General features: G+C 35.8%; 1 protein-coding gene across 1 annotated transcript in view; it reads right to left on the bottom strand.

Annotated features, from left to right (window-relative positions):
* DLC1 (DLC1 Rho GTPase activating protein) overlaps nucleotides 1–15,710 on the bottom strand; it is a 426,333-nt gene that overhangs the window by 316,067 nt on the left and 94,556 nt on the right. Inside the window, exon 3 of the mRNA XM_059156107.1 lies at nucleotides 8,396–8,545. Within this exon, the coding sequence (XP_059012090.1) occupies nucleotides 8,396–8,545 (150 nt within the window). The remainder of the gene's footprint in view (nucleotides 1–8,395; nucleotides 8,546–15,710) is intronic.

Here is a 15,710-nt window from a genome sequence, read left to right as displayed (position 1 = left end):
TAATCTACACATTCAATGCAATCCCTAACAAATATACCAACAACATTCTTAACAAAACTAGAACAAATAATACTAACTTTTGTATGGAACCACAAAGACTCCCAAATAGTCAAAGCATTCCTGAGAAAGAACAAACCTGGAGGTATTACAATCCTAGATTACAAGTTATACTATAGAGCGGTAGTAATCAAAACAGTATGGTATTGGCACAAAATAAACCAAGAGTCTGAGATCAATAAAATGAATAGAGAGCCCAGAAATAAAGCCACATTTAAATGGTCAACTAATCTATGACAAAGGAGGCAATAATAAACAATGGGGGAAAAGACAGTCTTTTCAATAAATGGTGCTGGGAAAATGGAATAGTTACATCCGAAAGAATGACAACGGACCACTTTCTAACACCATACACAAAAATAAACTAAAAATGGATTAAATACCTAAATGAGACTCAAAACCATAAAAAGAAAAGAACACAGGCAGTAATTTTCTGACATCAGTCACAGAAACATTTTTCTAGGTATGTCTCCTAAGGCGAGGGAAACAAAAGCAAAAATAAAGTATCAGGACTACATAAAAATAAAAGTTTTGGCACAGAAAAGGAAACCATCAGGATGCTTAGGTGGCTCAGTTGGTTAAGCAGCTGCCTTCAGCTCAGGTCATGATCCCAGCATCCTGGGATCGAGTCCCACATCGGGCTCCTTGCTCGGCAGGGAGCCTGCTTCTCCCTCTCCCTCTGCCTGCCATTCTGTCTGCCTGTGCTCGCTCTCTCTCCCTCTCTCTCTCTCTGAAAAATAAATAAAATCTTTAAAAAAAAAAAAAGAAAAGGAAACCATCAACAAAACAAAAAAGATAACTGACTGAATGAGGGAAGATATTTGCAAATGATATATTTAATATCCAAAATATATAAAAAACATATATAATTTGACAACAAAAAACCAAACTTATTAAAAAATGAGCAGAGGAATTAAATAGGTATTATTCTAAAGACACATATATCACCAATAGACATGTGAAAAGATGCTAAACATCACTATTCATCAGGGAAATGTAAATCAAACCCATAATGAGATTTTACCCCATACGTGTTATCATAACTAAAATCAAGAAGACAAGGAACAGAAACTGTTGGCAAGAAAGTGGAATAAAAGGAACCCTTGTCCACTGTTCATGGGAATGTAAACTAGTGAAACTGCTGTGGAGAAGAATATGGAGATGCCTTAAAAAATTAAAAATAAATATATTATCTAGTGATCTAGTAATTCCACTACTGGGTTTTAATTCAGGGATAATGAAAACACTAACTCTAAAAGATATATGCATCCCTCTTATTGCAGCATTATTTACCACAGCCAAGACATGGAAGCAATCTAGGTGTCCATCAACAAATGAATGGATAAGGAAGATGTGATATATGCATATATATGGCCATGAAATATTTCATGGCCATAAAAAAGGATGAGGTCATGCCATTTGAATAACATGGATGGACTTAGAGGAATTTTGCTAAGTGAAATAAGTCAGACTGAGAAATACCACATGATTCTACTTATAAATGGAATCTAAGAAAAGTGAGTAAACAGGAAGAATCATGACTATAAATACAGAGAACATACTGATGGTTGCTTGATGGAAAAAAGGCGGGTAGTGAGCAAAATGGGTAATATGGAGAGGGAGATACAGGTGTTAAGTTATGGGAATAGAAGCAGAGCATAAGGAATATAGTCAATGATACTGGAATAGCAATGTAATGGAACAGATGATAGCTATGCTTGTGGTGAACATAACAAAATACATAAACTTGTCAAATCACTAAGTTGTACAACTGAAACTAATGTAAAATTGCATGTCAAACCAAACTCAAATTTAAAAAAGAAAAGGAGGTATAAATAATAGCATTCATCCATAGAGTCTCAAGAGGATTACACAAGATATATGCAAAGTACATGTTATTATTAGTATCATTAAGATATCTTAAAACTCATGGTACGTATATAAGACATGTCTGCTGAGTGAATGCAATTACATTGTAATCTCTCCAAAAGCAGTGCATTTAATCCATCAAATGTTCTGTTTATGTTATAAGGTAGCCTGAGAGCACAAAGGAAAATTGGAGGTGAGGGGAATCCCAAGAGGAGGCAGCAGAGGCACATTTCAGTCTATAACTATAACCTGAGAAAGCTATGAGTTAAATAACCTCTGCGCCTACTCTTTACATCTCAACCTTCTCATGGCTCATATGGTTGAATATCATCTACACTGCATTTATATGCTCTAGCCTTATATTCTACAATTCTCTTATTTCTTGGTAGGCTTTAGCCATACTTGTTGTTGTTTTTCAGTTCTTCTAAAACACTAAACTGATTTCTAGAGATGGAACTATGTCTTTCTTGTCTCTTGTCTTAGAATTTCCCTTTGCTGGCCCTTTCTTGTCAAACCAGATTTTGGCTTGAATATTCATTGACATTTCAAGCTAAAGGAGTGTTGTGTGTGTGTGTGTGTGTGTGTATGTGTATATATATATATATATATATATATATATATATATATATATATATAATCACCATGATATTCACTTTAAATAGCTTATAATTTTACTTATAAATTATAGCTTAATAATTATAACCTTAATAAAGTTGAAATTAAAAGAAAAAGATGAAGCAAGACTGAATCATGAAGAAACAGACCAATAATTAAGGAGATTAAAGTAGAATTAAAAATCTTCCAACAATGGAAAGGCCAGGATCAGATAGTTTCACTGAGGAATTCTATAAAACATTTAAAGAATTAATGTCAATATTTCTCAAACTCTTCCAAAAAAATGAACAGAAGGGAATACTCCCAAACTCAGTTTACAAGGCAGGATGACTCTGATACCAGAGCCAGATAAAGACACTGTAAGATAAACAAAAGAAAAAAAAAAACAAAAAAATAATAAAAAGAACCCTACAGGTCAATATCCCTGATATAGATGTAAATATTCTCAACAGAATTTTAGCAAACAAAATTCAACAGCACATTAAAAGCATGTTACACCATGATCAAATGGGATGCAAACATGTTTAACATACACAAATCAACAAATGTGATGCACTATATTAATAGAATAAAAAATAAAAATATAATCATCTCAATAGATAAAGTATTTGATGAAATTCAACACCTTCTCATAATAAAACCTCTCACCAAATTGTGTATAGAAGAAATATATCCCAATATAATAAGTACAATGTATGGCAAAGCCACAGCTAACATCCTATTCAATGGTGAAAAAATGAAAACTTTTCCTCTAAAATCAGGAATATGACAAGGGCGCCCACCCCCATCACTCTTTTTCAACATAGGAAATCCTAGCCAGAGCAATTAAGCATGAAAAATAAATAAAAGCCATCCTAATTGGAAGCAAAATTTCAAATTAAATCAACATCAAATTGACAGTTGTAAGTAGCAGGTAATTTACAAGTCATTTACAAGTCATTTATATATGACCTTCCTGTTTATAATTTGATTTGCTGATTAACAGGGTAACCTTCTACCTTTCTAACAATACAACAGTTCTGAGGAAAATTGAGAAACACTTTAAAAATCTACCTTTTATTGTGTTTTTATCTTTTAAAGACAATGCTATACATCATTTACCTGCTTCAATATTTACCGACCCTATATGGAGGGTATTATCATCGTCACTTGACAGATGTTGTAGTTAAGGCAAGTAATTTGACCAAATTCACATTATGCAGCATGGCTGACATTAAAAGTCATATTTGTCAGATCCCAGAGTTCAACTTCCTTATATAGTTGTGATATTCTTCTGGGGGCTTAAAACACAACTACGAAAGTGATTTAAGGGGGGTCACAAATATGTAATTCGGTACAAATCTTTACTATTTTGTTTGCTCTCTCTTCACTATGAGAAATCATATGCAAGCTCTCTCAGAATCTTTTACATCCATTCCTTCTTTTCTTTGTCCACTGCTACCATGCCCAAACCACGTGGTTAACAAGCCCTAAATTATCATTACAACTGCCATCTAATAATTTCCCTGACTCATCTTCATTTTGTATAATTCATCTTCCACATCATCTCCCTATGAGGCTCCACTCATCACTGTTACCCCATGCTTCAACTGTGCCAGGCAGTAGAAATAGAAAAATCTTGGAGTAGTTCCCAATATGGCAGGGAATACAGTATGATGTGCTATAGTAGAGATGCATACACAGTACAACTATGGCATAAAGAAATAGCTAGTGATCCACTGGATATACAGATATGGAGATAGCAAAAAGGGTCTCATTGGTGACCCTAAATATGAAGAATATCATGTAATCCATGATAATTTCCAGGGAGAATATTGTCAGACATAGAACTGAGTCTAAAATCTAGAAATAAGAATTAGGGGGTAAATATAGGAAAAAGAGTCACTTTAGTATATGAAAAGTAACTTCTGAGGATATGAAAGAAAAGAAAGAGAGGAACCAAAAGTCCAGGGCGTTGTGAAATCCAAGGATGAGAGGATATGCAATTGTATCAAATGCTACAGCGGAAGACTGAGGAGTTACTACTGGATTTTTCAGACAGGAGATGAGCTGCAGAGAAATGATGGAGCAATAGACAAGAATCAAATCACGAAATATATACTGAGTGAAGAGGAGCTTGGCTCATAGGGGAGGACATAGGAGGAAAAGAGATAAGAAAAGGAGTACCTACAGATATTTACAGTTGTGAGGCTGCCAAGTTCCTGTCAATGGTCCACTTTCTCTGTAAGGAGGAATGCAAGCATATTTGCTAAGAGATAGGTGTAAGAGTTGGGTAGGGTTTGGGGAGAATAGCAAAATTTTTGAATAGCTGCCTTAGACTATGGGAAAAGGTCCAGGAAGGCCAAAAAATACTGTAGAAGAGTACTAGAGGTTCAGTTAAAGGTAGTGAAATGGATTCTGGGTTGTATGTGTCTTAAGCTTCTTGAATGGCATAGATGAAATACCGAAATATATTATCAATATTGCCTTGTTTATACATTAATTCAAGCACAATTAGTAATTTAATATTCAGAATACCTTGTTATCAGGAAAAAAGTTCTTCATCTGTCAGAAAAGGCAATTCTGGTTCTGGAAATGGCACTTATTCCATTATGAATGAACAATTTCCATCTTGGGAAGAGTTATAATATAGTGGAATGAGCACAGGATTTTAAGTCTAACATATGTGGAAATAAATCTTACCACCTGTCTTTCAGTAAATTATTCCCCACTCCCCGCTTGTACAACCTTAGGTAAATTACTCTTCTCTGAAGCTCAGCTTATTTTAAGATTGTTGAGAGTAAATGAAGTAATATATTTAAATGTTAGTACTTAGTAAATACTATTGTCTTCTACTACTGTCTTCTCTATTTCCTACTTGCATTCATTCCATGAGATGAACCACCATTTGCAGCTCTATGAGACTGACAGGAAGTGGGCACTTCGACAGAATCAAGTATTTGGACTTCAGAGGAGAAAACTAGACCCTGGGCTGCGGTAAACCACCAACGTATAGCCAACTTGCAAGTCTCTATTAAGTCAGCCTCCTTCAAATCTTTATTTCTATTCTGTTTCAATTTCTATTCTTATTTTATTTATTCTTCCATCTTCAAACCATTTATTAAAGACTCTAGTTTATTATTTTTTATACCATTTATTATAGATAGAAAGCTCACTCCAGCATTTTCTCACAAATAATCTCAAAATGAGATGACTGTTTCTTTTTGTGTCTTGTCTTCCTGTTAAACTGTGAGTTCACAGTGGAGTATAAGGGTGTGAAAGAGGGAGTTTCTCCTCTGAATCTGGGACAGTGCTCCTTGCTAGGTGATCAAGGTCATAATCATGCTGCTATAATTCCTTTAGTCCATGCTGCAATTATCAAAAGAAATAGAAAGCGCCTGTTGGAAAAAATTTTGAATGACGAGAGAATTTTAAAATTAGCTTTAAATACCAATGAAGAGAAATAAAGAGTAAGGGATGACCAAAAGACCACAAAGCTGTTTTGAGCACTTCAGGCTTATTCCTCTTTAGCCCAGTGCCTGGTGTGAATACAAGGGGAGAAGGAAAGGGAATAACACGTTCTAAATATGTGCTCTGTGCCAGATCTGGGTAATATATCTTAACATATATTCTTTCATTTACTTCTCCCAACAAGCCATTAGATAGGAAATAATATTGCCTTTTTTTTCGCATGAACTTGAAATTGAGAAATCAAGTAATTTTCTTGTATTCTTAGATATTCAGTTGTAGAGCTAGTATTTGAACCCAGGCCTGCAAACTCTGAATTTCATAAGGATTCTATGGTATTATTTTGCCGATTCCAAGGATATACTGAACTGAAAACTGAAATATATATTGAACTGAAGTAGATCTTTATTCATATAATCAACCACTGCTCAGTAATGGTGGTGATATTCCACGAGATAGTGCATGTAGTTAAAATACAGTTTATACTTTAAATGGAGGCAGGAGATGTAGATGTAGGTGAATCCTAAAATCATTGTTCCTGTTTTTTTTTTTTTTTTTTTGTCTTTACCACTGAACAAAGAAACATACCTAGCAGATAAGAGCTGTCCTGCTTTCTGAGGTGGAGATGACAATATGGAGCTGCATTCAGCAGAAATCTAGGTTCAGTTTTTTCCTCTAAATACATGGGATTGAGGAAATTTCAATACAGATGGAAAAGGGGAGAAATTAAAAAGATAGGGAGATATTAACAATCATTACCAGACAACTTCCAAAGAGAAAAATGTATCCTGTGCCTACATCATGGTGAACTACTAAACATTACCTCTTATGGAAAAATATAGTTATTTGTGGCTTTAAAAGTAAATTGAGTACAATTGTTTTACAACCCTTCATATGTAAGAAAGATGAAAATACCCTTTTTGTTGGAAGGAGTAATTGATTCTCTATGGGAAGACAGAAGGAGATGTATGCAAGATTTCACCATAAAGATGAAATGAGATGAATCCTGAAGGGTAAGAAAAAAATCATCCAGAAGATCAGAGGCAAAAACAAAGATTTTATTCTACCAGATTTTAAGTTGAAGCATCTAATTTCCCTCCCTCCCCCTTCTTCCCTCCCTTCTTTTCTCCCTTCCTTCCTTCCTCTTCCTCTCTCTCTCTCTCTCTCTCTCTCTCTCTCCAGTGACCGATCATCTATCATTTTCTTAAGCTCTAAGATATCCACCATAGTCAACTAGAAAAAGCCGTGGTGTAGTGGTTAAATGACATGGCTCTAGATCAAGGCTCCCTGGGCATGTACTCCAGCTCTGACACACACGATTACAAACTTCTCCGTGTTCACTCACTTGAAAATGTGAGGAATAAATGTGTTAATATGTATAAATCATTTAGGATAATACCTAGCATATGCTAAGGTTAGCTATCATTTTGTTTTTTTACTTCGAAGAGTTCTGCCCCATAGTCAGAATAGGTCTTGAACAACTTCAGAATCAATGATAGAGCTATACTAATTAAAGAATTTGATACAAAATAGTTCTATTTTGGTAGGTTTATATACAGAGTTTTCCAGCCCTTTGATCACAGGTAAATATATAATTTCTTGACTTAATGTGTTGATTATTGCATAGTAAAAGTAATAGATTAATTGAAAAGGGATTCTTGACTTAATTAAATCTACCATCACATTTGCTTGATCTATACAAACAAGCCATTAAATATAAAGCTCATAGTAAATATGTAAAGTGTATAGTAAATCCTAGAATCTGAATTCAAAATTTTATTTTGAATATCAGAATCTCAGAGAAGTGTCTGTCTCATATGAAACTAATGCAGAGTAGAATAAAATTCTCCCCTCTGGCCTACTCATTGTGTTTCACAGAGTGAATTTTAGAGTGCTTTCAATTTAATCTCACCTATTATTTCTTAGAGTATGCTGGGTCGGTCCAGCATCCATTCATCCATTCACCCATCTATCCAAACATCCATGAATGCATGAGTGCAAGCAGCAAATATTTAGGCATCTTCTACATGCAGTGTAAATTTGTGGGATACTGGAAATGAAATACTAAACAACATAGACATAGCATTGCTAATGGTATTCACAGGATGTCAGAGGAGATGGACAATGAGAGAAATGACTACAGTAAAGATGTTTTGACCTTTAGGAAACATAATTTCCCCTGGTGACCCTCTTTTTTGTCCAACCGATAATCATCTCCTTTTTAATCATACTTCTCTTTTAAATAATATTGCATCAAGCATAGAATTACTTAAGAGATCTTTACAGAACACATATCAGGGTCACAAATAGGTAGTGCTCCCATCAAAGATGTTTCATTTGCAAGAGGGACTGTATGAAACAGAGGTAGCATTCTCATGGGGAAAGAAGTCGAAAGAGGAAAGCTCACAGGAATGTGCCGCCGCAGGTTCGCTGGTGTGCCGGATGGAGAGGAGCTGGTGCTGAGGGCATTCTCAATGTCCTGATCAAGTTGGTCCAGTTTCATAATTAGCAGCACCATGGAGTCCAGCCGCGCCCTATCTCGATCTTCTCTTATTTCCTGAGGAACAGAACAAGTTGTTACTGAATCTGAAAGGCCATTTCTTGGAAAGAATAAAAAGTTCCCTGTTCTTCAATGTGACAAAAAGGACACTGAATAATAGACAGCCTTCTACTCAAGGGGGCAAGGAAGTTCTATTCTGTATCATCAATGGGCTCTTCATTGGGAAGATACTAACCAACTGCCAAGGAAGCATTTTACTTGAATTTTAAATATACATCTTCTGGGAAAAAAGTGCAATGAAAAAGAAGTAAAACATCAGTGAGTACTGATATTTATTTACTATCTTTCAGCTCATTATTCTTGGGAAAAGTTATACAATACGTTTTTCATGGTACAAACCGACTATGACATACTAATAACTGTTTGTGGGGATCCATATAAGAGAATACTTTTGGAAGAATATTTCTGAGTATAGTTTAAAAAATGGGAAAATAACCAAAGAAGGCAGGATTTCAGTCTGTGTAGTAGGCAGGGTGTTTTTTGTTTGTTTTGTTTTGTTTTTGCATGGGGCCATTTGCCTACTGCTACTTCAATATTTCTTTTCAAGCTTCTTCTAATTTCACACATTTTTGAAAAGAGCCCCCACGATTGTGTATCTTTTTATAAATGATCACAGTTACTTATTCTAAATTTTCTGTAATACAGAGATATGTTTGTGGAAATATTGTTGCTTCCAGGAATACCCAAAGTTTCTCATTAACCATATGTAGTTATTTGGCCATGACTGCTTACTATAGCATATCCAAATCAAGTCAATTAATATTAGGAATCTTCCAGATTCCCTGTGTGTTGTGTAAGGTATCAAGGTTCGGTAAGGCACTGGGAGGGGTAAAAAGGCCATGGAAAGCACCGTAAGGTTCTTCAGAAGCAAAATCTAGTGAGAGATATAATAGACTCAGGGCTAGCCCTTTTGAGGAATATCATCATTTGTCACTCATGTTACCATCTTCTCATCTGTCTTTGATATTTATCTAGGTAAAATCAGCTTTGAAAGGAGAACCAGTGAAGACCTCAAAGGACAAATATATCACAACAGAAGACTGAGGAGTGCGGGTACAAGGGAGCAGGTGATGGTATTGGCAGTGGGATACTTAGAGGACTGCCTGAATCAGACCTTTTGTTTTGGGGATTTTTCTTTCAATCCCCTAAATTCTCTGGATATCATTAGAAGGGTTTCCCAAAGAACAAGGACTTACTAGGGTAATTTCATGGATTAAATAATTCTATAGGGGTCTCTGTACCCAAAGAGATAGAGCAGATTATTAATATTACAGAGCATCATTTTCCAGATGTCAAAGAATTGAATTAAGTTGTTAGAAGAATCATTAATTAAGCTAACTATAAGTTATTTGGGTAAGCTGAACTTGTGTTTGGTTTAACAGACTAATGCCAAATTGAAAGAGTCATACTTCCACAAAGACATCACTTTTGAGAATAAGTTAAGATTTTTTTTGTTGTGTTAGTTACTTCAGAATATTGTGCTGTGGTTATCACTTAAATTTCATTTCATCGTCCCTGCTGTCTAAAACATGTAATGAGGCTGACACAATTACAGACTCTTGTCATCATAAAGTTTTATGCTTTATGCTTAAAAATGTCCAGGATATTTGCAAACAGACTTTAAACTTTACTATATATCATATCCCTCAATGTTATAGAACTTTGTTTTATTCAAAAGAGTCTTATTGGGGTGCCTGGGTGGCTCAGTCAGTTGAGTGCCTGATTCTTGGTTTTGGCTTTTGTCATGATTTGAGGGTTGTGAGATCGAGACCCGTGGTGGGCTCCACAATGGGGCTGGAGAGTGCTTGGGATCTTCTCTCTCTCCCTCTTTGCTCACACCCCGACCCTGCTTGTGTGTGCAATTGTCCACTCTCTAAAAACCAAAAATACAGTAACAAAAGAATCAAAAGAGCTTTATAGTAAAATCCTGCTTCTATCTTAAAATGGAATCATAGAAATATTGGAGATTATTCAGTTTAATTCTCTTCTCAGAAGATGGAAAATCTGACTAATAGAAGGCGTGACATCCTCTTAATTACTTCTCCAATATATTTGCTTGTATAATTTCCTTCTTTTTTAAACCAAAGTTGGGTTTGGCAAGACAATGTTCTTTGCATCTCTATAACCACATATATTTTTGTGTGATTTTCATTTCCCATTTATAACATCCTCAAGCACAAAAATTATGTTTTTCTACCTGGCAGATGAGTCAAATTATACATTGCATATGCAATATGTTTTCAGGAATAATATGAAATCAATGCAAGCCAGTAAAATAACATCTCCTAAAGCCTTAGAAAGTATATCTTGATATTTTTCCACCTACTAAGTTAATACTAAGTATATCATGAGTTGTCCTAGCCCTACCAGCAGTGGTCTCAGAAACAATTTGTCTTTGAATTAACTGGATGCTGAGATTTGCTTTAAAAACATTTTCAAATCCATGGGCTGAGCATCAAATTATTTCAAATGCTCTGCCAAAACGAATAAAACCAAACATCCTTGGTCTACAATATTCCTTTAGAGAAATAAGCCTATTGCTTTCCCCTTCCTTCCTGGATGCTTCCTTATTCACCACGCATTACACTAGCCTGATGTGGCCAGTACACAGACCAGTATCCTGTGTTATACATTCATAAAACTTCACAAAATAGAGCTGACTATAAATCAGATGCCTTGGGTGAATTTTATTGTCTTTGTTTTTAAAGCCCAGATATTAATATTTTACTGTTCTAACCTTTCATAAGTCCATGGCTGAAGTCCAGCACACAGCTCATGCTTGAAAACAGAGCTGCATATTTGCAGGATTTGGCTAGGTTGACTTCTATAGTGAAACTTTTATTTCATGCTTTCCTTATCATCCCTGACTTCTTAATAAATCAAGCTACCTATTAATGAAGTTTTTGGTATTTCAATAACCCACTCAAATTGAGGCAAAAACACTAAATTCTCTCCCCTCCCATCTTTCCTTCCTTCTTTCCTGCGGTCATAGCTGTTACGGGCCAAGCACCATTAAAGGGACTAGACAGTGACCAGTGAATAAGAGATTTAAAAAAAAATCTCTGCTTTCCTGAATATTATAATCAACCATGAGAAGAAAAACAACAGATAATAACAAATTCATGAGTAGAATGGTTTCACATAGGAACAAGTGTAAGACGCAAATAAATAGGGTAAGAAACTACACAATCGGGCGCCTGGGTGGCTCAGTAGATTAAGCCGCTGCCTTCGGCTCAGGTCATGATCTCAGGGTCCTGGGATTGAGTCCCGCATCGGGCTCTCTGCTCAGCAGGGAGCCTGCTTCCCTCTCTCTCTCTCTCTCTGGCTGCCTCTCTGTCTACTTGTGATTTCTCTCTGTCAAATAAATAAATCTTAAAAAACAAACAAAAAAAAAGAAACTACACAATCACCGAAGAGGGGTTTCCCACGTGGTATAGGGTGGCTGGAAGAGAGTTTTCTGTGGAAGTGAGGGCTAAATCATGATCGGGAGAAAAAGAATAGGGTAGAAGAGAGAGATGGAGGTGGAGATGGAGAAAGAGAGAAGAGAAAGGAAGGAAGAAGGGGAGAAAGGAAGGAGGAGAATTGGGAAATTAGTATTCTACGTAGTGTTGAGTGACACCAAGATGCTGAGACAGCAATGAGTTGGATGAGTAAGAGGATCTGATAAAAGCTTGGGAACACCAGGAAGGTGAGTGACAGGGAAAGGAATGAGTGCTAGCACAATGAGGGTGAACAGAAAGACGAGCTGAATTATATTGTTATAAGTCACCGTAAAGAGGCCAATTTATTCTTTGAGTGGGGCCATTGGGAGGGTGCCAGCAAATAAGTGATCTACTATGCCTTTTATACTTTTAGGGTTCTTACCACATATTGACAACTAAACATTTTGGAAACCTCACCCTACTTTATATACATGATTAATAGTTCATGATAAATAGTCACATTGATCACATGATAAATAGTTCAATTTATCTTAAGATTATTTTCTAGTCCTATAGTCTTTTTCTCCCCCTGCAACCTGAATTGTACCCACATTGTGATAATTACAAGGAAATAACAAATTTAAGAGCACATTTATCTTGAGGAGCAATAAATAATACAAGGAATTGTTGAATCACTGTATGGTATATCTGAAACGAATATAACACTGTGTGCTAACTACAGTAGATTAAAAAAAAATACTTTCATAACATGGCTGTACATATTTTGAGATCAAAGCGAAAGAAGAAGGAGCTCTTGGGGAAGTTGTTTCTTGGAAGCAGGGAGTGGTATGTTGGTAAATGTCTAGAAACTGTATTGCACATAGAAAGAAAGTCCTGAATTGAAAAAAGGTCAATTTTTCTGTGACATAAATATTGCCATGGCTGGTTTCCAGCTACAAACTAGACATTACTGAATGCAGAACTGGAAGAGATGCTTCAGGTTTTCTCTTGTGAGCTTATGTGAGCTGGTGACCAATAGCTGTAACTATGGTTTAATCCATGTAATAATATATTGAAATAATGCACTCTAGTTACTTAATGCATTTACTTTCCTTAACTTTTGCTTTTGTTGCCCGAGCAGAGTTTAGTCTAAATGGTAGACTTAAACTTAGTGTTCTTCTGGAGACTTCTTTTTTCTTAGCAGTTCTCACTTATCTGCCTTCCTTGAACTATCCGTTATGTTCATAAAATACCTTAAAATTCATTATAATTAATGTATTCTTATACTTGTATTTTTGACAATAAGTCAAACATATTTCTTTGAGTAACTCATGATGGATGTTTTCTTCAAAATTTAAGACTTTAGAAATCTAGAACTCTAGAACCATGGCTATTAGTTCCATAGTGTCCTGACTTTGCAGAAGAAAGTGAATTCCAGGGAGTTTTAAGTCCAGATTACTTCTCTATTAATAAAACTGAATAGAATAGAGCCCAACTCTCCCAATTCCCTGTCCTGGTCTCTTTCCAATATTCCACTTTGCTGTCCTTTCATGGATACAAATTATTAAATTAATGCCACTTAGGTATCTTTACACTCTCCTCAACTCCTGCAACCTGATTCCATTCCTTCCAATATACAGAAACTATGTTTTGGAAGAACACCAATAACCACAATTAAATGTCAAAAATTTTGCATTCTGGGCTAATTCTTTCATACTTTAACAATAATTTGCTAGGTTTCCTGACCATATCCTGTATGCTATACACTCTTCCCTAGGAAGCTACCTATTTCATATTTGTACAGTTATAATGCTTAGAAATGCCACGGAGTCAAATTTTATTTAAACATTTAGTCAAATGTTTAGAAATGCCACGGAGTCTTCCTCTAACTTACCAGTTTCTCCCTCCAGAGCTAGATGACATAAAGTGGTGTCTATTCCATGAAAGAGTCTTTCAAATATTTGAAGAACTCTGGTCTGTTGTGCCTATTTTCTTCCTTTTCTAGGTGAATCATCCTTAGTTCCCCTGATTTCTCATGCATGTTTTCAAACCCTCACTAGTTCTGTTTACTCTTCTCTGCATATGACATAATTCTGTCAGTGACCCAATTAATGGTTGGTGCCCAGAATTAAATACATTACTCTATATGTTGTCTGATCAGGGCAGAGTAGGCAAGTATTTCCCCATGTTCTATACACCCTCTTTAACACAGTTAAGAATCAAGTGCCTGTTTAGAACATGAATAGGTTATTCTTAATGCGATCGCCATGATTTGCTTTTTTAATGAGGAAAAGCTATTTAGTTGCTTGTGAGCTGACCTTGAGTCAACAGTGTGATATATGTCTCCTTTCCCCAATATATGCAGTAAGAACAGAAACATCCTGTTGTCTTGACAGTGTAACTAGCTGTTGTCAAGGTACAGATAATATATGTCACTGTTGCGGAAGAAATTTCCAGTTGTATTTCTTTCTTAAGCTCAGCAGTGGATAGTTACGGAAATTTGGAGAAAACTGTCCCATTTGATTTGTTGTCAAAAGCCTAATATGGCCAACCCACACGGTTTTCCATTGGGAAATCTGCAAGATGTTCCTTATTTACCCCCAATAGCTATTTAGTCCCTGGGCAGAGGGACTGGGGGAGAGCTGGAGGATCTGGGGGAGATAAACAGGGTTTTAGGGAGTCATTCTCTCCAGGTCTCTGAGAAGGAATTCTCTGAACATGAGACTCCACTATTCTTCTTTTCTTCTATCTGGGGAAGATAATTCCAACCCTCCTACAGATGCCCTTTATTGAACAATACAGGACACAGAACACACATGGGGACACGGGAGAGGTAAAAATTACCAGACATTTTACAGACTGGGCAAATATCAAGTCCAGAGAAAAGGATGCTGCCCCCAGAGATGCAGGGGTTCTGTTTTCCTAATGCCAAGCATTTGGAAGAAAATAAAAAAAATTCAGTAAAAGACCTGAATGCTTCCAAGTAGTAGACATTTGGCTCAGCAAATTTAGCACTGCCTGAATGTTCTACTTGTCAATGAGTTGTGGCATCACAGAGACAGCCATAATAAATTAAAGGCTAGGCCAGGAATAGAACTAAGACTTCCTGATTCATAATCCAAGGTTCTGGCCCCTACACTGTCTTTGATTCTATACGCATCTTACTGGCTATTCTGGGCTGGTAATACTCCTCGTTCACCCACAGTAGAAAGGGACCTTTTAGCAAAAGACTTGGCCCAACTTCATTCTGAATTATTTGATCTGCAGCCAGCTGGAGTAGTATGAAATCTCGTATTAGTGTTATACATTTCATTGGACAATAAATTCCTCACTCTAGACTTTCCTTTCTTAAAATAATATCCTGCTTAAAGAACCAGAAAGTTGTTAATTTTTTTTCTTCAGAAGCAATGAAGATTTTCATCTGAACAGCCAGTCAGAAGCTAAAGAAAATATAGTTATCTTATGTCACAATTTCTAGGCAAGTTAAGCAAGTCAACTTTAATTTTTATTCTGGTATTTCAAGATGAAACCTATGTAGGTTAAGAGGTAGATAATAAAACAAACCCCAGAAATTATCTTCTATTTGCCATATTTTGGCCATATATTTGCCATATACAGTCTGTTCAACCACAAAATTTTTACATGTTATCTTTAATTAACAGCAAATAAGCATGTGCCAATATCATTTTAGTATTTGATGACAGAGAATGATAAATAATATCCTCCTTCAAAGTTACTAC

The sequence above is a fragment of the Mustela lutreola genome, chromosome 18, assembly GCF_030435805.1.
Source record: "Mustela lutreola isolate mMusLut2 chromosome 18, mMusLut2.pri, whole genome shotgun sequence".
NCBI classification, from domain to species: Eukaryota; Metazoa; Chordata; class Mammalia; order Carnivora; family Mustelidae; genus Mustela; species Mustela lutreola.
The sequence above is the reverse complement of the archived record's forward strand: the minus strand, read 5'-3'. Positions and strand labels throughout refer to the sequence as shown.